Raw genomic sequence first — 24,287 nt, forward strand, 5'->3', positions numbered from 1 at the left:
ACTTCTTCTCATCATTCGGGTATTGTTAAATTTCACATGAAAACAAATTTGAATCCTGATTGATACTCTTTGTAGTTTTGTAGCTTTTGATCTACGTTTGATCTGGGACAATCAGTCATAACAAAATCCAAAACAAACAGTCTAAAACAAAAACAATCAATCATAATAATAATAAAAAAAAAATTGGTTTGGTACGGATCCTTCTTTTCATAATTGCACATTTTACACATTTTACGCCGGCAGCGTTTAGCCGCTGGTTGGGTGTCAGGTTTGTGAATTCGACCGGCTAGTGAGAGCTTTCAGCGCGCTCGAGTCGGCGAGTTCCTTTTGCTTTTGTTTCATGGCGAGCAGGATTTCCTTCCTTCCTGGCCCTCCCCTGCTTTACATTGTGCTCTGTTCTTCCTGTGCTGTCGCTCCGTTCCAGAGCTTTGGCAACGGAGCAAAACAATTTATTGAATGAATCAGAACGCGTTTGTAAATCAAAGTTTTCATAAACACTTTCAAGAAGTATCATCGAGGTCTAATGATATTTGGTGGACTGCTTGGATGCCAGACTTCTAAAGCCACATCTTTTAGGGTGTGTTCACACTGTAAAATAAAACTGGTGCAGTTGTTCTGCTGTTGAAAAAGTGTAAACGCAGCCATCCGTACCTAGGTGCGCACCAACCAAGCAGACTGGGACATATTGAAAATGTGGGTCTCGGTCCACTTCCAAACGGACTGCACGGTGCAGTTTGATTGGAATTTGGTTCACCTGGTGCAATTTGATTGCAATGTGAATGCATCACGGATGAAAAATATGTAAATTGTAAAAATCTGCTTTGCTCCTATTATCTAATAATGATAACTCCAACTACCAGAGAACGTTCAGAGGCAGTATTTGGAGAGTGAAAAAAGTCCTAGCCACGTCAGTACAAGTGTGAACACAGTCCGAACCAGATCAAATTGGGTCTTTTTTTTTTTTTTGTGCTTATACCTGTAATCAAATGAAACACAGTGCAACTGTTTCATTTGTTGGTCAGACTTTTGAAGAATTCAAAAAAAAAAAAAAAGTGTTCACCTGAGTTATTATTGTGATGCAATTGTGGCTTACCTGAATACAATGCATGTATCGTTAACATCCTGCATTTGGGCCAAGTTAGAATTTAATCACTTTTTGACTGCATTCGAGTTCGATTTCACTCGCCCAGGCATTCGTGGATGTTTTGGTCAGTGCTGGAATTTGTTCACGTGTCTGCACTTGCTTTCATGAACCATAGCGAGGAAAGAAATGCACCAGGTTTCCATTGAAATGGACTAAATGATGCATATGTAAATGCATCATTATGCTGAAGAATGAATAGGATGCCTATGTGCCCTCTCAATCCAGCTGCCCTTCCTTGAGGCAGGTGTGCACGTAGAGAGGCATCAATGGCCACTTGTGAAGTTTCCATGCTACGTGAAATGGGCTTTAATACTCGGCTGGCAGGCTCAAAAAAAGAATACCAATTTGTCCATCCGCCGTAATACCTTTACTATATCAAACCTCTAGATGTCTATCCTTGTAATTCATAAGCTGACTCAATATTTTTGACAAATTTCACGTTAACCCTTTAACATCCTCGGAAAAAAAAGAAAGAAAAGAAAATGAATTTTCTTGGCATTTTTTATTTGCTTCAGGCGGTCATTTATTTCATGCTTATTTTATGCTCATTTTATGCCTATTTTTAACTATTGTATAAGCCTCTACCAAATGGTTGAGATAACGTGTCATGGTAAAAGTATCAATCTATTTTTAAAATAATAATATTTGTGTTGGGATGCAACAGTAGAACTGTTTTAGGGCATTAGATCTGTTTTATTTCTCATGATATGCTAACAAGCTAATAAAAGGACAAGGTCTACTACAGTATTTAAAGACATCATTCTTAAATAAAAATTTTTGTTTATCATAGCATATCTCAACCGAGTGGTAGTGATGACAAGAACAGGTTCAAAAATCCAGTGATTATCCAAATGTGTTCTCCAAATGTGTTCTTCATTTCTGGTAGACAAAACCTACTGACTGATGGTGCAGGATGGATCCAAAACAAATCAGTCATATAGCTCATCAAATTCGATTTCTGGTTTTGGCGGACTTGCAGGGTGCCATCCGCATGTCTCTTTCGCTAGTCTGTGCTCTTTCAGCCAGGAAGGTCTAGATGACAGAGCCTGGCGCGCTGGACGGGTTAGCAAAGGCCACTGTTTCTTCCTTCATACAAAGGTGGCATTCAGCCCAGAGCCCTTCGAAGGGGTCCTTTTCTGGCCAGTCCCCTTTTCATTCCCATTCAGGCCTGTCTCTAAGGACTTACAAAGAAAAAAAAAAAAGTTCTTGGTCTTCTTTCACAACTTGCAGCAACCAATTTTGTGACAGGGATTGGGGGAAATAATTAAGGGAAGCGGTTCAAAGGAAATTCAGACATTCGTAGCGGTTGTTCCGGGAATAGTGGCTCATTCATAGTTACCGCGGTTCTAATCAGCAGCACAGTAATGACAGTGACAATGTTCTGGTAAAGGACTGACTAAGGCTTGGAACTTGGAAAGTCCAGCTTAGTCAGCGTGATCACGATCCAGGCCCTAGGCAATCTCAGAATTGCATAATCAGCTTTGGAGTAAATATAGAGTCCAACACTGATGCATATTCAGTAGGATGTTTGCACCGAGTTCTATTATTCGCCGCATTTGTTGATCATTAACGGTGCTTTAAAGAGCTGGTAATTGGAGCTGGTGTAATTAAAACGCATTATGCTCCTGAATCCATGTTTCTTTCCGCTACAAAGGCTTTGAAAAAGGACACGACTGTGAGACAGAATTGAAATTCAGGCCATCGTACAGACCCAAATCGCTTCCTTTGTTCAAACACTCAGTCGCGGCTGAGGAGCCAGTAGACCAGACAGAATATAATTTCTTCAAGAGAAAGAAATCCTCATTACTATTGTAGTCATTAATGTACTGTACTGTACTGTAGATTTCCTATTATTCCGACACAGCACTAATTTTCCTCTACAGTATGTGATTGACTTCTTTATTGTCCTCCCTGGTGACAACAGCTATAGCATTTTACTAGCACTAGACGGTTTTCTTTACAACATGTTTCGAATAAGAGGACGTCATACACATGCATATATCATTATACTGTAAGAGCCACCAAGGATTGAGGATGAAGAACATCTGCGAATGGGTTTTTGTTATATCCAAGGACAGGTTGAGCGTGATCAGAACTGTGTCCTTGCTGTGGACATTTCCCAGGACTGTGGATACGACTGCGCCGAGACAAGTCCCGGTATGTTCGCTAAAAGATTGGCGCTGAAAGACGACACTGTCTCGGTACATCTTTTATATGATAAGCCTCACCAGCCTGATAGCGTCCTGATGTAGCTACTATAATGGTGGTGTGTACAGTATATCCAGACAGTTGAGGCAGTGCAGTAATAAGGCTGATTAATGAAGTTTTTCCTCCACGGGAAGAAAATCAACACCAGTTTCCTGTCGAGGGCAGGCGTGTGAGGAAATCTCACAACTGTACATCCATAAGCCAAACCCAGCCAAGATTGGAATATTTCATTCTTTAAACTGTTGGTGTGCTTGGGAGATACACACACACACACACACACACACACACATACAATGCACAGATTTTCCATCTCTGCCTTAACTCACACAAGGACTTTCTGCCTAATGACAGGATTGTGGACGGTCACCTGCTGTTCGTCTCTCTTGAAGGAGTCGCAAACATGTGGCTTTCATCCTGTTTTGTCTGCGAGTGACTGAATGAATGTCCTTTGTTTTGCAGTCGTTTTACATTTCGGCAGGTTTTAACCTACTTAGGAGAGACTGGGCGCTAGGACAAATGTGTCTTCTCACTACAGATCACAAAACTGAAACCTCGCACCAAACAACCCGTACTTTTTGTGATTTTTATTTTTTTTTATATATATATATAAGAGTTCAAGACCTCATTTCGATTTTTACAGCTTTAGTATTCAGAATGAGGACATGCTTCGGCTACTTATACACACACACTTGTCTGGTTGTTGCTCCTCTTTCAAACTCCACGGATTTGATAAGACTGAAATGGCTATCTCTGTAAGGTTTTAAATGACCAAAAAACATCATTTTTTACCTCTTACCACCAAGCATAACAAAGTCATTTCAACTTGCTAAGCCTCCAGGGATAGGCTCCAGACCCCCAGCGACCCTGTGCGCAGGATAAAGCGGTATAGACGATGAGTGAGTGAGTGAGACTGGTGTTGTTTTTCTTGTAAAGGGTATCCGAGTATTTACTGATCATGTGACTGGCAGGGGCCAATCAGGTGGCAATATGATAATGCAGAGAATTCATGAATTTACTAAGAGCAGTGGAAGGCAATGTAGGGTTGGTATGGCTCATTTTTATTAGATTTAGCAAACAAAATCTGGATTATTATTATTTTTTATGAGATATTTCGGGATGGGATTTGTTTTTCAATAAGCAAGGGGCGTTCGAGTCAAGACAGGACTTGAGATGAAATTTCTCTCGAATGATGGCATAAAATCGATTGCCCAACATTCACCAAAACCATTTGCACCTTACTGATAAACAGAAAATCTTATTTAAAACCATCTCATGAAACATTCTTAGGAATGAAAACAACACAGCAATAGGGATGGAATACTTATGCAATCACAACATTTCAACTTTTGTGTAGATCCCCAATCTAAATGACGTTTGTTTCAGTCCCTACAAAAAAGGGGGGGGGGGGGGGGGCAATACTTATGCACGCCACTATAGTAATAGGATACTTTATATCCCAGGTGTTGAACTTGTATTGACCTCAAATCCTGGCCTCAAAGTCTTTCCTAAAATCTTTTGCATAAGCGATGGGGAACATTCTTAATTTATTTTTTTTTTACAGATAATTATTTCTCATACTTCCTGCTCTAAGCACAATAACACATTTTTAATTCCTAAAGTTTAAAAGGTCTATACAGCACTGGACCCGAATCAGGTACCAGCTGCTAATCAGAGACAGTATATGAATCAAAAGTAGGGATGAATAAACCTTATATACATACATTAGACATAAATCTATTGTGATTTGTTGTACAGTACACATGGATCTGCTTTAATGAACTCACCTTTGTCATGTTCGGTGGATGTTGTTGTGTCAGGAAGGGAACACTATGTGTTGTTTTTTGTGCGTTCCATTCACTGTCTCTTTTGTTTTCTTAGAGAGAGACCCAGATAACAAGTGCAGGAGCACGAGACCTTCCGGTTATTATGATATCATGACCTTGGAATGGACGAGATGTCGGTGTGCTGGAGATGTGTTGTATAACATGGGGACATTTTCCCGACAGGGTTTAGGGTGGACAGTTATTGAATAACACACCAGCATCATATTTGTGTACTTAAGGAATCTTGTCAGGAATTGCCTAATCTACACTGTATATACAGTAGTATACTGTGCATATACTGTATAGGGGCAAGAATTGATTGTTTCTTGGAAAGCTAGATTGGAGACTGGACAGCAGAAATGTTGAGGCGCGTTTTAATTGGTAGGGGACTAACCAACCTGAATTTTCTACCCTTAATCGTGATGCTGACATGGGCAGACAAACCAATGTGATGTATAGCGGAAAGAAAAAACTTTATACTGTTGTAATTTACTTATGGCAAGACACTTGGTTGGGATACAGATCATTCACTCTCACTCACTCATCGTCTATACCGCTTAATCCAGTATACAGGGTCACAGGGGGCCTGGAGCCTATCCCAGGAGACTTGGGACACGAGGAGAGGTACTGTACACCCTGGACAGGGTGCCAATCCATCGCAGGGCACATACACACTCATTGGGCAATTTGGAAATGCCAGTTAGCCTAATCTGCATGTCTATTGACTATGGAAGGAAACCCAACAAGCATGGAGAGAAGATGCAAACTCCATGCACACAGAGACGGGAATCGAACCTGGCCGGAAACCGAACCTGGAAGGTGCGAGGGAACAGTTCTAACCACTACACCATCATGCATCTCTTAGAGTTGTAACGATGAATTTTCTTTCAGAAATATTACCATGAGGTTAATCTCAGCTTCCAAATTACTCTACCTGATACACGGTGGTAGTGGCACTCGATGTTCCGTACATGCATTCATTAACATCAGCAGCATGTTTCTAGGGATGCATGTCTCCATTGGTTAGGTTTGGAATTAATATAGTTAGTTTTTTTGCCACTTTAAGTTAGGGGCATTTGTTCAACGTTATTCCATCATCATATAGTCTTCTCAACTTTTTCTGTTATATTGAACTTCCAGCTGCTTAACAAAACAATCCCTACTATCCATTATCACCCCAATGAGGATGGGTTCCTCTCAAGTTTTCTTCCATCTTAGGGAGTTTTTCCCTTAGCACCGTCACCCTTGGCTTGTTCATTTTGATTCATGCATATTTTCTCACACATTTCATACGTGTTTCCATAATTTTCTTTTGATTCCGTAAAGCTGCTTTCCGACAATGGCCATTGTTAAAAGTGCCATACAAATAAAATTGAATTGAATTGAATAGTCAATGTTGTTCCAAAATAATTTCTTCAAAGTCAAAAAAAATAACCATAGCGTTGCCAAAATAACACCCCCACAACATTTTGACAACCAAAATTCCTGCCAGGTTTCTTGCATTCATCACTGCTGCAGGTGCTAGAACACGTGACGATTAAAGAAAGCCAGGTTTTGCATGAACACCATTTTTCCAGGCATGGTAAAAATATTATGTTGAGATTCAACTATGATCAGAGAAATGCTACAGAGTTTCGGGGCAATCAATCGTCTGGCCTGTGTATAATAAATCCTGGATTTCCTGCTCAAACATAGCCAAGTGAAGCATTTCTGTGTGTGTGTGTGTGTGTGTGTATATGAAGACTAAACTATTTGCAAAGTCTGCCAGGACAGGATGCCCATAAGGTGCTTTACTCAAGGCCTCTTCGAGAAAGCACACATTGTTTTTTTTTTCTCCTCATTTTGTTTAGTTTTGGACCGTACCTAAAGTACAGTACCATTCTAGCCTGAGTCCTCTTCAAGACCTCAATCGTTTAGGAGCAGCTGTGTCTCATGTCTATGACTGTAGATAAAACTCGACAGTCTCAGCCTCGGTCTCTAATGAAATCTATTATCATATGTAAGCCAGACTGGGATTTCCAGCAAGCTGTTGAAAGTCCCATCGTTTCCTGTCCCATGCTCCAAAACTATCCTGGTGAGTTGATTGCAAAGACGCCTGCTTCTGATTGTGCTCGTCTCAGACAAGTAGAGTTTCCTGAACAAAGCACATCCGGTCATGGAAATCGGCTTTCAACTGTCTGTATATGAACGCTATTTGGGAGCATGTGTTTCTTGTTAGTGCTCTCATGTTCATGGTCCCTCTTTGGAGATCCACAAACAGACAGACAGACAGACAGGAAACTGGTGCTCGGTTCCACCATGGTCTTCAGATTATGGCTCTAGTCTCACTGATTATATCATATTCCCTTGCAAACATTGTGCAGCTGCTTCCATCGGTGCAGTGCTGCTTTTAGAGGAGATATTGAACCTGAAAGACTAATTGTACTGTACGTTTCAACTTGGGTGTTGCTTAACTAGTGCTAAGGAAGTTAACAAGAACTGAACATTGAGAACGCTTAACAGTGGTGTGAAGTTTGTATTCCAGGGGGTTTCTCAGTAGTCATGTAACATAGTGAACAAATGGAAAAGTGTCAATTCCATGCAAACCCTTGCCTCCTGGTCAGTGTTTTTGATTCTTTGCACATTTTCTTTATTTCGTTTCCCATTGTTAATACTTGAAACAAGCTACACAGCAACTCAAGCATCTTCAGTCCTCAACTGCTTCTAACAGTGGATTCTAACCCAAGTCCTGGACAACCCCCTACCCTACAACACAAATATGTATGTCTGTTAATGAGCTGAATCAGGTGTGCTGGGAGCTGAGAAAACAGGGCAGGGCAGGACAAGGCAGGGTAGGGGTGCTCCAGGACCAGGGTTGGCCATCATTATTGTAGGGGTTCGCACACAATTGAAGACAATGCTCAGACTATACAAGCTTAATCCATATTTCCTGCTGTCTCACAAAAATATATGAGAGAACAGGATGATGTGACTTGTAGCTGCAGTATGAAAGAAAAAGATGTGAAGGATGGATTGGTTAGGAAGATGCAACGATAACTGTCCGATCTGCAAAGGAAATTCAAGGTAAAAGAGGTAGTAAAAGAAACACTGCTGTTTTAATACTGGGTTGTGTTCCGGCCCAGGAACTAAAATTTGGATCTGGGACAGTGTTGGGCCTTAAAATCCTGGGTTCTTTGAAAGAGTTCTTTGAAACAGCGTTATGGCTCAGAAACTAGAATCTGTTGTGATTGCTGCAGTTTATGCACCAACGTGCCAAGAGCACCTGGATTTCTGGAGAAAGTTCCTGATTTCATTAAAATATTTCTGCCTACGGTGCAAGAAGGGCGTTCAAAGTCAAACCAGGACTTGTGAAGAAATCTCTTTCAAATTAAGGCGTAAAAAAAAACAATTGATATCTACAGAAGACTTCAAGCACAGTACAGCGATGAGACTCTTAGCGGCGGTAAAACATTTCAATAGTGCAATCATTTATACTGTAGAACGTCTGTGTAGCTCACTACAGTCGTTCCTGTAAACATTCAGCGAATGGAACGTCTGGTGCTTGAAAATCGATGGATAATTTGTGAAAACTTGTGGAAAGGACACATCCGTGTGAGGGAACTGTACACACAATGATTCACCAACACCACTTGCACATTTCAGGAACTCTTCTGGGAGTTATTGCCACATCCCCTGTACAATCCTGACCTCCCTCCAAGCCATTTTCACATGTTTGGGTAATTAAAGGAGCTCCTGGGATGCTGAAGCAGGTAGTCGGATCGTGGCTTCTGCGCACTGAGGAAACTTTCTACCTTGATGGTATTCAAGCAGTAGCGAAACGCTGAGATAAGTGCATTAGTGTAGAAGGGGATTATATACAGAGATAAAGGGAGGTCCTTGCATGACTCCTTGTAATCAAAAGTCCCGGTTTGACTTGAACACCCCTCGTCATTTAGAGTTTCGAAGAAAAAAAAAGGTTGCTCGTGACCTGAATGTGTGGTTTTGATGACATAAATTGGTATAAAAGGCTCCACTTACAGTATAAATCCCAATTTGTCCAAATCTTTTGTTTTTTTTAAACAGCTAACATATACAGTATGTGTGTGTATAAGAATTAGACTTGCTAATCAGATCCCACTTTACCACACAGCACAGTTCCCACAGGGCAATCAACGCTAAACGTTTACCACAGCGAGTCTTATTACTTAGTCAACTCATTGCCCTGGCGATTCTATTACTGTATAATAACTTTTGCTCAGCTTGGGGCCTTCGGAACCAATTTCAGAATCATTGTTAAAATATGTGAGCCACTTGTAATCAGCGGATTCAGCGCTCTGTAATTAGCGTGCTCCCAGAAAGCCTTCGCTCGCTCATTCCGTTCGCGTACGTTTACTGGAATCAGCTCCGGGTGCGTCATCGCCTCGAAGATTGGAGAAAGTGTTTACGGCGTAGCCGCAATCAGAAGATCTCGGGTCGGACATGCTAACAGGAAATGCCTAGTTTTCTTCAGTGTCGTTAAACTGGGTTGTAGGGTGGCTGAAGCAGGGAAACATTAGTCAAATGTTTTTATATCTCAAAATGTACCTGATCCACGGATCTCGATTAGCATATGATGAATGTCCAGCGTTGGATACAAGTGAAGAATTTTTCCCCCAAAGGCTATGAGTTTATAGTTTCAGGTAACTGACTACAAATGTATTTATAAATGTGACCCGTCATATTACTGTAAGTCGCACATGTTCGTAATAGGTTGATAAATACCTTATAATCCAGATCCATTATCAGAAAGTTTGAATCTTAAAGATTGTTTAAGAGCACTTTAGTAAACACTATATAATAGGTATGGGAATCAGTAGGGATCACCCGATACGATATTATCACGATACCTAGGTGATGATCCAATTTGTATTGCGATTTTGTAAGTATCACAATTGTATAAATATCCTGGTTAAATAGATATATTTTCTTTTAGATTTTGTTACAATTTCAAACAAATTAAGTAAATAGTTTTAATAGTTCAATACTAATTTAGAGCCACCTGCAGGATCATAGTGGAACATCCACATTTTACCACCTCCAATGCAATATAAAAGAAATTATTTTGGAGTCACGTTAATTGGTAAGAACTGTGAGAATACTGAATAACTAAATAGATTTTTCTTATATATTTTACTATTTAAGCTGTTTATTCTAGCTGTCATAGAAAAACGTGCATTTTTTTCGCTATAAAACCACATGAAATCCACATAAGGTTTTTTTAAGGGTTGCAGAAAAATCCTGGTGTCAAAATGTAATAAAAAGAAACCATCATTTAAATACTACAAAAATAGGATATTTATCTTTTTTCCCCAAAAGCCCTCCTTGTTAAACAAACTTGCATTGACTATATCTCAGGAACCGCACATAATACAGTATGGTGAGTATGCGTGTGTGCACGGTGGAGAAATTAGTGCACGTATTTATTTATAGTCGGCAAGCAGCAGTGGCCGAGCTGTTTTATTGGAAGATTTAGCGCAAGCCCCATTTAAGGACATGAGGTTTCACTAGTGTGAGCCTCTCCCTTTATGGAGTTTCGTGGGTGATTGCAATTTATTATTCCATAAATATGAAAAAAAAAATTAGCATTACCTTTTTTTTTTTCCTCATACACAAAAGGTTAAAAAAGGTCAGTGCTGATGTTTTTATGATGTTGCTTTGATTGCTATGAACCAAACCATTATTACCCAAAGTAGGAATGTCCTTCCATCCATCTAGGAACCTCCGTAGTCCAACTAGGGACTATTGTATTAATTCCCACGGTAGGACCTCTGGTCAACATTCACACACTTTGGGCAATTTGGGAACGCCAATTAACTTAATCTTTGGACTGGGAGTACCCGATGGAAACCTACCAAGCACGGGGAGAACATGCAAACTCTACACACACAGACCCCGAGGCGGAAATTGAACCCGGACCCTGGAGGTGCAAGGCGACAGTGCTGACCATTAAACCACCGCCTCTTAGAATTCTTAAATTCTAATCATGTTCTCTTTTGGGTCGCTACCATTTGCAGTCAGAACGATTTAAAATTGTTGCAGCATAGCTGTAATTTATTATATTATTTGTGAGATTTATAAATCGGAAAGAAACAAACCTTATCGCCCTCACTCTGTAGATCAAACAGCAAGCTTGGAGTTTTACTTGCTGTGATAAAATGAGAACAGATAACACTTGGTTATCAGCATTCTGGGACTTTCTCAGATGATTTATTTGGTTTGCTGACTTCCTGAACTTTGAGTGTTTTTTTAAACGACTTATAAAATCTCAGTCGTTTCATTATTTAATCCTATTATTTAAAAAAAAAAAACGATGAAAGATCTTAGCATTGAATAAATATGCTTTTGCTGTGCCTGTTTGCCTTTGCAATACCTTTGTGGAAAATGAATAAAATTTTGTAGTTTGAATCTTTACAGATTTGCTTGTTTTTATATTTCTATATGACTAACTTTTTTTTTAAACAGGGATTCCTGCATCGCCTAAACCAGTATGCAGTGGCTAAAATTGATAAGAACATCACAGAGGAGATGGTTAAGGTAAACCATGATTTCCTACATATACAAGATTTTTTTTAAATGATGCATCCTGGGTCAAACACTGCCAAGTGCAATTAAATCAGGCTGAAAATAGTCAAATTTTGCATGAAGGTGGAAAGACAGGAAGACGCAGGAAGCAGCTGGAGTTTATTTTAAAGAGTTTGTCACAAGGCCACGGCTTAAAGTGCTAGTGACGCACAGCGCTTGCTTACTTTGGGGCATAAACATGGAATCCGTGTGTCCTGCTTGTTTTGGCTCATACATGAGCATCTGTGTTGTAGGATGTGGTGTGTGTGTATGTAAGTGTGTGTGTATGTAGTTGTGGGTCACCCAGAGGTTATGGTTATCAAGTATCAAGAGCAGAAATGCTGTCTAGACTAATCTCTGAGTCTAAGGTCGATGCCCCTGATGTTCCTGTCTTGACTTTTTATGAAATGAACAAAGCATGCAGAATCTAATATTAAGAATAATTAACAAAAATGCACACACACCCATGCTGTTTGGTATCATTATCATTAAATCTTCCATGTGTTCCCACCAGGTGTTATTCTCCAACCTGGAGGAGATCCTGTGTGTGCACAGAGACTTTCTGGCCATGGTGGAGGAGCTGCTGCACCCAGACCCCCACCCGCATAACGAAGTGGGACGCTGCTTCCTTCACTTTGTGAGTCTTTGAGATCACACACATGTTGACCTTTTTGTCTGTTCTACCCATTTCCGTTCTCTCGACACACCCCTATAGAATAAAGAGTAAAACAGGAATCGTCAACTGGACGAGCACAACCCGGATTTGGACTTCTCAGCAATTCTCTTTATTATCAGATCTTCTGTTCCTGCTTAACCAACCAAATAGATCTATGGAAGTGAGCTGAACAAAGTATATAATATGTAGCTACAGCGCTAAACACTGTAGCACAGAAAGGCTTTTTTTATTTATATAGATTTGAATAGATTTATTACAGTGGTACCTCGGCATACTGTATAAATCGAATCTGTTTTGGAAAAATTCGTATTGCGAAACGCATTTTCCCATAGGAAATACTGTTAATGCAGATAATCCGTTCCAGCCACACAAAAATACTACCAGTATTTATATTTTTGCATGTAAAAATAATCGAAACATTTAGAAAAGACATGTAATCATAATTTCTAATAAAATCTTAAATAAATAGTCAGTAAACATCACTTAACCTTTTATGGATTTAATCCCTCTTACATTTTAAAACAATAAACCTCTCGCAGCCGGAGGTCTAGAGAGAGCTGATTGGCCGAGCTCTCTCAGAGGGAAGCGATGAGAGGTACTTCGTGCTCCCACATTAATAACGGTTCTCCAGCCAATCAGGGGCGTCTGTGAGCTCACGCACACGGAAGAAGCGGATAGTGCTGTACCCCGAGTGTGTTACGCCGCCCCCAACGATGCAAGCAGTTCACAATGTGGTCGGCTAGCCTCACGTTGTTCGGAGGAAACACGTGATAGTCTTAGTCCCTCCCGACTGAGTGGTTGTAGTAGCTTAATGTGGGAGCCCCCTAGTGACAGGGAGGAATTGGACACGACTAAATTAGGGAGAAAATCAGGGAAAATCCCCTTAAAAAATTTACCTTTAAATCAGGTTTTAATGGCTAGTTTTAATCAACGTACTTATACAATGTATGATCAAGATCAGCCCCGCCTAATCCACACAGACCATGCCAAATCGCCAGTTATTCATACTTCTGGGTTATTTTTCCCCTAATAACTTACATCTGTTCCAATATTTTTCCTCACAGTACAACCTGACGCTCTGTCGCATTTCAGAGTTCTGCTTCTGCTTCACCTTTGAATCGTAGCGTGACTGAAAGATCCGAACGAAAAGCCACATGTTTTATAACAGAGTGTGTAGTGAGGCTGAATTTGTGGGTGCAGCTGCGGTAAAGGCTCTGTCCCGTTCCTTTGCGAGACCTTGTTTTTCTTATCCTCGTCTCTTTGTAGTCTCTCCTGGGAGGGTTGCGTCTCGTGAAAAAAGGAATTCCTGGTACATGTGATATATCCCATGGGTCCTGTGGACAAAAAAAAAGAAGATTTTTTTCAATTTTTTTCAAGAGACACACTGAAAATGGGTTATATGAGGAAAAAAATATGATACAAAATACTTGATGGGTTTTAAAATAAGCATCACAAAATTTCATTATATTCGTATATAGGGTAACTGCTAAGAAACCGAGTGTCATGCCCTCCCCATGCTTTTGTGCTTCCTCCGGGTACTCCAGTTTCAAAGACATGCAGATTAGGCTTACTGGCATTTCCAAATTGCCCGTAGTGTGTTAGTGTGTGCATGCTTGTTGTGATGGAATGGCACCCTGTTCAGGTTGTACCTCCCCTGAGTTCCCTTGGTACATTCTCCAGGCCCCCTTCAATCCTGAACAGGTTTGTAGAGAATGAGTAAGAGAGCATATACAGTAGCACATGCTCGATTAGGCCACCTCTAAGCCACGATGTGGTGGCCAAACATCTGGACAATCCATTACTATGGGTAGAGTACAATCTCTAATCTACCATCCTATACTTAGACAGGTGGTTCTGTGCACTGCTAATTCTAATTCTCGCTATTAGACCTCCCGTGAGCCGTAATAACACAGTAAACCCTAAAGTTAAATAGACATTTCCCCTGTGGTAGGCCCGTACCCCGAGTCTGTCAGTTCCAAGCATCACAAAACCGCACCTATTTTTGAGATTAAGTATCACCTATCACTGACCAAGGCAAATATCATCTCTGTCACTCTGACTCACGGGATTAAAAAATAAAAAATAAAAAACTTTTTTTGCTGTCTGTACTGTAAATGCTCGGCTTCAAGATTAGTTTTATCTTCATTTCAGCTCTACAGTCTACATATACAGTAGCTTAGCAATAGTCCCCAAAAAGCTGATGTAACAAAAAATGTGTGTGGGCCCAGTCGGTGTGTAAAACTTTACTTTAAAAAAATTAGAGTAATGTAACTCACTATTACTTGTGCATGAAATTATTAATTTGCCTAAATTAGCCACCTAATCCACTTAAATTAGGATGGTGTCCTCTTAAACTATCTTTCTCTTGTCCACTCCAGCATGCTCATCAGGGACAAACTCTCTCTCTATACTGCCTATTACCATTCAGGGTCACGGGAGGCCTGGAGCCTCGGGGCCTAAGGGCACTAGGCGGGGAACACACTGGACGTGGTGCTAATCCATCGCAAGCCACAAACCGCACACACTAACACACACTATGGGCAATTAGTTTGACCTGCATGGCTTTGGACTGTGGGAGGAAACCGGAAGAAAACATCTCAAGCACAGGGAGAACATGCAAACTCCACACCCGGTGACCCAGGATGGGACTCGAACCCTCGACCCTGGAGGTCCACTGCTAAACATGGTTCTGCCAGGGACAAATTGACAGTTTAAGAAACTTTTTTTTCCTTATAATTTAAAAGATTTCATCCATAATTTTTTAATTCTGTAAGGTTGCTTTGCGACAAAGTCTAAAAGAGCCATAAAAATAACATTTAATTTAATAAAATGTAATTAGATCACCTTGCTAAGATTTAAATCCTAGTTGTACTTCAGACACTTTTGTATCAAATGTAACGTCCATGAGAAACTTCATTGTACATCGTGTCATGGCTTTAAGGCCGTCTTTGGAATTTAACAAGACTTTGGTCCAAAGATGCGTCATTATTTACACATGGAAATTTACGTATATTTAGATTTTGGTTCCACATGTGCTTAAAGATGTACTCGTCTTATTTTATCAAATGTTTTAAACTTTTGTGTATAAACGTGAAATGAGATCTACTATGCAAAATGATAACTGCAATGCAAAATACACATTTTCTTTTGAAAAGTGGAAGTATTGTGAAGATTTATTTGTGTGGGAGTGCAGAAAAAAAAAGCACTTGATTGCCAGCAGATCTTCAGAAAGATCACCAGATCTTTAAAACTGTGTCAACTTGAGTTTGATTAAAAAGTCTTTTGCTTTTTTTTACTTTAAGTCTGTGCTTTGCAGAATCTCTTACTGTTTGCTTCTGCCTTTTTTTCCCCCTCTTAGCCATGTTTTTTAAACAAATATTATAACAAGCCTTAGTCATGTGACTTTTGGAAACGTTCAGGAAATGTTCAGGAAATAATTGCATATTAAAGGGGAAAAAAACCCTTCCTTTTTTATTAAACATATTATTTTGGAGTGGACGTGAGGGCTTGAAAAGATTTGTCATGTTACAATACAGTACAATATTATTTGCTTTACCTAAATCCATGTTTTAATCAATGTTTTAATACTAAGCCAATAAACTGATTAAACATTAGATGCGATTGTTTCAAACAAAGATCATTTCGTAGATAAGCTTAAGCACCCTTTTCAAAGGTTTGACTTTAATATTGACATTCTTGTTATTGTAATTGCAATAATGCACAAGAGGGCAATAGGCCTCAGTTCAAATTCAGAATGGCGTGTAACTGAGACACACTTGATCTTGATACTTGATCTTGATACTTGATCTTGCTGTGTCCTTGTGTATATTTGTGCTCGTGTCCGTTCTCAGAGGGCCAGATTTCAGATTTACGATGAGTACTGTGGAAACCACGAGAAAGCCCAGAGGCTTCTGCTGGAGCTCAACAAGATCAGAAGTGTTCGCACGTGTCTTCTGGTAAGTGTTTGGTTCAAATCCTGTATCACACACGTACCCATATGTAAATCTCATACCCCTTGTATCAACACACATTAATGCCATTATTACGCTACCAATCTTTAATCTCGACCAAAATATATGACCAAAGACAAACCTCAGTTCCTTTCTCCGTTTTCCATCCCGCTGGTTCGCTCTTTCCATCCTTCATGCTCTTTTTTGAATTCTAGAGATACCTCTATACCTGTAACTGGAGAGTAAAAACCAGGTATGCAGTGACCTAATTTAATTTGACTGAATGTGTATGAATTTCATGGTCCTGACGCTGAGAACACTGAGAGGTTCTGGTTACCATAGCAGCTGAGTCTGTCTCACCGCAATTAACTTCTCTCTCGTTTTTTTACGTTGTTTCTGTATTTTTTTTTCCTGTCTGATTTTCATTTATTGTGCTGCTCTTCGGTTCTGTTTTTCTCATCGCTTTCATTCTTAGTGCATTCTGGTTCTGTTGCGCTTCTCGATGGGTGCGTCTCATTAATCTTCGGTTTGTGTCGGTTCTTTTATGTGGTATTTTATTGTTTTATTATTTTTAGTTTTTCTTCTTTGACTCCATTTCCCCTGCCTTCTGTTCTGACTCTCTGGTTCTCTCTCTGGTTCTTTGTAACTTCTTACCACTCTTTGGTCACTAGTCTATGATTCCGTTCCAAGTTTATCTCCCGTTGTTTCTATCTTATTGCTTTTTTTGCTCTTTGATTATTTTCCAGACCTTCTGATAATTTTCTTGATTTTAGTTACATCTCAGACGCTCTTTGGCTCTCTCCTTTGTCCTTGCTTTAATCTCAATACTTGTTTAGTTCTGTTTAATTGGATTTCTTATTAGTTTTTTGCTCTCTGGACCTTTTTTTTCATTTTTCTTTTCTCCCTCGACAATATAAATTGAGCTTTGTTTGTGCTCCACTTATATTAATTTGATTAATTTCATTAGTCTTTGTTTCTCGTTTTGGTCCTTCTTGCTTCTGCATTGTTGCTCGGTTGGGTCTGTTATTTCTCTGACTCGTTTTCAATTCCTCCTCGTATTGACTACCTGTTCCAATCTTCATTCACGCTTTTTTTTTCTTTTCTTGTTCTCTTTGATTATGTCTAATTGCTCTTCAATTATTTTATCATGCCTTTTTAAATGGTATTTGTTAATTCTCAGAGGTTCCTTTATTTAATTTTTTTCCTAGCTTTTAAGCTCTATCTTTTTGGTTCTTTTATTGGTTCTTTGGCATCATGCTCTTTTTGCTTATTTGTCTCAAAGTGGGCTGATTTGAACTTGTCCTATTGGTATTTTGGTACTATTTAGCACTATTCGGCTCAGTCTCACTAGTCTATGGGTTTTTGGTTTGCACATGTCGTTTTGTTCCATTGAGCTTTGAGTTTTGGTTATATCCTCACTCTTTTTGCTTCAATATTACTGTTCTGGTTCTTTGTTCCTCATTAGAACTGCATGCTGTTAGGAGGCAGAAAGAACACAGAGGTTCCTTTAGAAGGTTACCTGGTGGCTCCCATCCAGAGGATCTGCAAGTATCCTCTGCTCCTCAGAGTGAGTGAAAATTCTGTTTATTTTCCTCATTATGAACTGCTTACCCTCTGCCCAGTGGCATTAAACTCATCCATATGAAACATGGGTTATATGAAAGGAGATTCAGTCCAATATGGTTTACCTTTCCAGTAAAAAGTGCTTTTTTACAAACTTACAGCCAAAATAACTCCATCTTCATCAACTTTATGGATTTTATACAAAGCAAGAGTCAAGTACAATAAAGATCAATAACCTTCTTAAGTTTGTCCCATAAAACCCATGTCTAACTCGAAAAAAGAACCAAGTAGAACCTCTTCAGAAAGCTAACACTAATAAATAACCAACAAAGCCTTGAACAAGCTATTTTTATAATCATATAGAGATGAACCACCAAGATTCTGGATCCTTGTTAAAGAGCCCAAACCTTAAGTTTTATAAAAATTTCCTGACTTAATCCCGCTGGCAGTAATGCGTCAGCGAAATTGTCCCGTCAAGCTGACTCCATCTGAGGCATTCCATGTTTCAAAATAAACAGACCGCTTCTGCTGACTCGGAACGTATTTTTGAACCAGAAATTTTCCCGAAACCTTTCTGCGTTAGGCTAAACACCCTTGAGTGCTAGTTTCGCATAACAAAACCGCAATCTCTTGTTCTTTCATGTCCTTGAAGCTTCTTGTTCCACAGCTGGAACAGATAAGTGTTCACACTAAACAGTTCTGATAGTAATCTGTATTAGCTTTCTGTAAACCTGAGTTAAACTCAAGTGCTGGAGCTGTTGCGTTTGGCCTGGGTATAGTGGTTAGGTGGTACTGTACAGTAGCTGAGTTATGGATTTAATGGCACGGGCGAAAATTATTTTTTGGTCATGAGTTGAGATTGGCGATTGATGATCTGATTAGCTTCCTAATGTTCCTCACTGCTGTGATGCTTTTCTGCTCACCACGGTTGTAAAAAAAAAAAAGGTTATTGATGTATTTTTCGAAAACTTATCTTCCTAAATTGAACCTGGCCAAGTGCCACAAACCAATTAAGTCTCCCGAAGCTACCATTTAGGAAATATGAAGGATAACATGTGCTTTTAAATCCAACCACATTTTTTTTTATTTATGCTTGTGTCGTGTCACCTTGCACATTCAGGGGAAAAAAGCTACAGTATCCATGTCCTTCTGGATTAGAGATTACTCATTAAGGATTTGCAACTGCATTGGTGTTCCTATTAAAGTGGCTGGCGATTGTATATTGGTAACACATATACATTACATATGTGTTTGTGTTTTCAGGAGCTGCTAAAAAGAACGCCAAAGAAGCACAACGACTACTCCATGGTGCAAGAGTCCCTCCAAGTAATGAAGGCGGTGTGTTCGAGTATCAACGAAGCCAAGAGACAGATGGAGAAGCTGGAGGTGTTGGAGGAATGGCAGTCGCATATCGAGGGATGGGAGGTGCGACCATAACTTACCAAATCTCCACTGAGCACATGCAGACATTTCAGAGAAAATGTTCCTGGAAAGGAAAAGGCAGATAGGAGAGATTTCGGGAAATGCTAGAACAGTGTGTTCATTTCACCAGTAACAGAACATCCAGCTGTAGGATGAAATAAAAACAAGTTATTAAGTTGGATTTGCAAAGTGTGGTGCTTCAACTCAGGACAAAGCAGATGTACCTTGTATATATTTGTATAAAACACAATCATATAACAGGTTGTGTGAGAAGCTGTAACATTCTTCAGTTAAATTCTTACTACATTAACTGGTAGCAAATATCCCATAACTGTACTGCAGTATGAGTGCAGGGAAAATATTAATGGCTTTCCAGACAGACAGAGATGTTTTAATGACTTCTCTATGTATTACTTAGCATGATAGCTTTCTGACAGGGTTTATTTATAAATAAATTAAATGCATACATTTATGTTCAGTAATTATCTAATGTTACATAGCTTGCTAGCAAACCCAGCTTTTATGTTTAATCATGCAGTGACACTGTCTGTTTGCTAGGTTGTGAAATTTGTGATTTTGCTACTAGCTGTTTTGATTATTTGTAAAATATCTTTGTTGCGATTTCTAAGGACTGTTAGCTCACAGACTTGTTCTAATGTTAGATGAGCTTGCTAGCAAGCATGGCTATTAGGTTTAAGCACAGAAGGAAAAAGACGGTTGTTAGCATGCTAAGTATTAGCTAGTGAACCTAGCTACTGATTTTAATTGCTGGTTTTAATTAGCATTATCTAACTAATGAATTTCAAATAGATGTTTTTAAAAAATATATATTATTTAAGCTAAAGTGTTAGCTAGTAAACCTAGCTATGGATTTTAAGTAGACCTACTGGTTTTATTTAGCATTAACTAGCTAATTCATTTCATATGTATATATATATATATTATTTAAGCTAAAGTGTTAGTCAGTAAACCTAGCTACTAGTGGTTTTATTTAGCATTACATAGCTAATTCATTTTAAATAGATGTTTTTTTGTTTTGTTTTGTTTTTTAGATATTGTTTAAGATAAAGTGTTAGCTAGTGAACCTAGCCACTGATTTTAATTACTGGTTTTATTTAGCATTATCTAGCTTATAATTTTCAAACAGATGTTTAAAAAAATATATATATTATTTAATCTGAAGTGTTAGTTAGTGAACCTAGCTACTGATAAGTATTTAAGTAGGACTACTGATTTTATTTAGCATTACCTAGCTAATTCATTTCAAATATATTATTTAAGGTGAAGCGTTAGCTAGTAAACCTACTATAGCTACTGATTTTAATTACTGGTTTTATTTAGCATTATCTAGCTAATAAATTTCAAATAGGTTTTTTTTTTTTTTTTAGATATTATTTAGGCTAAAATATTCACAACAATAATTCAGCTAATTAGGTTAACATTATAATGCTATCACATTTAGTTTTAGCTTTTAGCTGGTAAAGTAGTAGGTAGTGTTAAACATGTCATGCTGATTGATTTTATTCCTCAAAAAACATTACTGTTTGTGCTGTAAATTTGGCTACAGTTAAATTTAGCTTATACCGTATACTGTACATTGCAAAAGATTTGAACATCAACCGTCTGCTGTGCAAAGCTATGAAGAACGAAAGCTTATGTCGAGTTAGCGCATGTTGAAGTGATTTGAGCCAGGTTTTCTGTCCACATCAACCGCTGTAAAAAACATACCGCAGAATCCAAAACAGTCTGTCATGTTTTAACAAGCGATGTATATTGGACTGGCTTTTTTAAAGCCATGAGTTTGGATCCATTGAGTTGGTTCAAAAGTGAGTTTGGTTCCTTTTTTTTTTCTGCCACAAACGTAGGCCCATGGAGCTGCCCCACCCGTTCTTTCTAGGCAAGAAACCATAAACGTTCACATGGCCAAGAGTTCTACTAGTGAAATGTTCTTTTCTTTTTTTTTTTCATCAATTAGGGATACGTAGTGTTTCAAGCACTGCCATGCTCCCAAAATAGCTTTTATGAAGCCATTTTAGAAGTATTCGTTTTAGCCACTGGTGGTTCTTCAATGGCAATTTGCCTGAGCTTATAAGCTCAAGATTATAAAACAAAATTCATGTGTACTGTATAGTGTTTGTTTGTGTTTCATACAAAAACAATCTCTCTACAATAAAAAGCGGTTATTTTCGTAGTTGCTGCATTTTGTGTAATCGTCAGTATTTAGCTCTGTCTGTGTTTAACACTTCTATACAGCCACTCAATTAAGCTTTACTGTCTACATGCTGAGGGTGTGGGTGGAATATGGAGTGATATGGGATGTGTGTGTGTGTGTGTGTGTGTGTCTGAGTAAGAAGGAGAGAGTCATTATTTCCACCCTGCCTTCCAGAGACGTGCTGTTATGATTGCTTGTTAACGCTGACCCGAAGCACAGCTGTGTGTCCTCAGCAGGCCTGCAGGGTACATAGAGACGGGGGACGTCTTCCTGTGGTCACTTTTGCCCGTGCTACTACTTTACCAGCACTTGAAAAAGAAACCCTTTTTAATGTAGAGGCTGCAGTTGGTGCATAAGGTGCATACAGTAGGGACTGCAAATTTTTGTGAATACAGTAGCTACAGTACAACATGGGTCAGGTGTAAATAAATGTAGCTAATAGCTCTGCTTTTAAAAGGTTATTGTGGGTCAATTGTGTTAAAGTGGTGCTAAATTTGATTAGTCTTCTCACTACGAAGCTGTTATCAATAAAAGAAAGATTTTGTCTTGTACAGTTTATTAGTCAGACACACTTTCAATTATTTCTTTACGTTGCATATTTTAAAGGACGCAAAACCAGTCTCAGAAAAAATTATGTCTGTATGCCTGTCTGTATGTCTGTCCAGCCAGATTTTGTCACAGCTTTACACAAAACTGGCTAGACAGACATTTTACTAAATGTTGAGTAGAAGGGACATTATAAGTGCATGCTGACAAACTGGCACATCTGATCTACTTTAAATCTTTAAAGACAGAAATAAGCTACTAATAAGATAATTACTCAAGGTAAACATCTGCACTAATAGATATTTTTTTACTGGGATTAGGTCAAATTTAATGCTCTGGAGTCATTTTAAGACAAAACCTAATCCTTATTCAATCTACAATCGATTTCTCATCTGTGATTCGCTTTTTGATTTACTGGTGGCTTAGTGGTACGTGTTTTGCCTGCCTGGGAAAGGCCCAGGTTTGATTCCCAGCCACTGGATGCAGTGCCGGTCCCAAGCCTGGATAAAATAGGAGGGTTGCGTCAAGAAGGGCAACCGGCTTAAAATTTTTTTGCCAATCTTGTATGTGCGGACTGGATGGTCCCGCTGTCAAAGCCAATGGTCGGATGGTGACCAACAACAACAACATTTACTTTCCGATTACAGAACAGGGACTGTATTCGAAAAAGTAAACTTAGCGTGAACAAGGCTTTGTATTAATAAGTTAGGCAGAGAGTTCTGCTTTACAAAAAGACAGACAGACAGACATGTACGGTACTTTGGCTTCAATCGGAGATAATAATATCACTGATTACATTAAAGCTGATCAGCTTATTTTTAGCTTTAACCTTTTAACTATTTCCAAAAACTCTGTAACCGTCGACACTTACACTAGTATTCACTATTTGTAGCTTGAGTGGATTCGCTTGGTAACTTAGCTTATGATAATAATTTATTCATTTAGCTGATGTTAATTATTTGTTATTGTTGGATAATTTGACAGGATTTGGTATTGGTAAACAATTTTAATGATTCAGATCGCCTAGCTGTGTACTAGCCAACTGTTCACCACTTGAGCTGTTCTTTACTCCATTTACAACTGATACAATACAGACGTGACAAAGAAACAAAACAAAAGGCAGGCAGGGAGAGTTTCAGAAAGTTGTTTTGGCATTCAGTGAATGAAACAGATGTGTGTGGGTGCGTGTGTGTGTGTGTGTGTGTGTGTGTGTGGGTGACAAATATAAATGAGAGACAAAAAGAAAGCAGTAAAAAATGGCTGCTTAATCATACAGACAGAATAAAGAAAGAGAAAACCAGCATTTTTTTTTTGTGCACTGCTTTTCCTCTGCACCGTGTGCAATTTTTTTTTTTTTTTTTTTTTTACCTCTAATGATTGATTCAAAAGAGGAAAAAGGCAAACTATATCAATTTGATGAAGCACTGTAGTGTGCTGTCCGTCCTGATCACAGCATGCCTTATCATTCGGATTTAAATGATTCCTCCCTGCTTGACAGTCCTGCCGAGAAGTACCGACCTACAGGGAGTGTTTCTGTCTCACCCCCGGCCTCTGAAAAGAGAGTTATACGGCTTGGCCTCGTCCCAATCCAAGCTTTGTCAAGTCACGATTCATGGCTTCAACTCAGTGAGCTTTTAGAATCCGTTCGCATGCAACGGAGAAAGACGTTTCAAAGCCAAATGCCTCCTCTGTGATTTCCGAGGATCAGCGTGGGCAGGTTTTCTTGCAACCTAATGGTTTTTATTATTCGCACTCTGCTCAGGGCTCCAACATTACAGACAGCTGCACAGAGATGCTGATGCAGGGCGTGCTGCTGAAGATTTCAGCGGGGAACATCCAGGAACGGGTTTTCTTCCTCTTTGACAACTTGCTGGTCTACTGCAAGAAGAAGAACAGGTGAGGCTCATGTCTTATGTAGAGTATGCTCCCAAACGTTTTAAGTTATCAGGAACCTTACTGGAGATGTTTGAGTTTCTTGGCAGGCGTTTAAAGAACAGCAAGGCGGCTACTGAGGGCCCGCGGTACCAGTTCCGTGGACGAATTAACACCGAGGTGATGGAGGTGGAGAACGTGGATGATGGTACAGGTGAGTGTGTGAGTTCCATACGGTTAATTATTGTTTACAGTACAAAGTTTTATTTTCATGTTTCAGATTTTTGGGTAA

General features: G+C 39.2%; 1 protein-coding gene across 1 annotated transcript in view; it reads left to right on the top strand.

The window, feature by feature from the left end:
- Positions 1 to 24,287, top strand: part of prex2 (phosphatidylinositol-3,4,5-trisphosphate-dependent Rac exchange factor 2) — a 116,171-nt gene that overhangs the window by 9,390 nt on the left and 82,494 nt on the right. Inside the window, exons 2-8 of the mRNA XM_053487902.1 lie at positions 11,656 to 11,727; positions 12,269 to 12,391; positions 16,282 to 16,386; positions 17,846 to 17,947; positions 19,207 to 19,368; positions 23,886 to 24,019; positions 24,106 to 24,209. Of these exons, the coding sequence (XP_053343877.1) occupies positions 11,656 to 11,727; positions 12,269 to 12,391; positions 16,282 to 16,386; positions 17,846 to 17,947; positions 19,207 to 19,368; positions 23,886 to 24,019; positions 24,106 to 24,209 (802 nt within the window). The remainder of the gene's footprint in view (positions 1 to 11,655; positions 11,728 to 12,268; positions 12,392 to 16,281; positions 16,387 to 17,845; positions 17,948 to 19,206; positions 19,369 to 23,885; positions 24,020 to 24,105; positions 24,210 to 24,287) is intronic.

This window comes from Clarias gariepinus, chromosome 26 (genome assembly GCF_024256425.1).
Source record: "Clarias gariepinus isolate MV-2021 ecotype Netherlands chromosome 26, CGAR_prim_01v2, whole genome shotgun sequence".
Lineage (NCBI taxonomy): Eukaryota > Metazoa > Chordata > Actinopteri > Siluriformes > Clariidae > Clarias > Clarias gariepinus.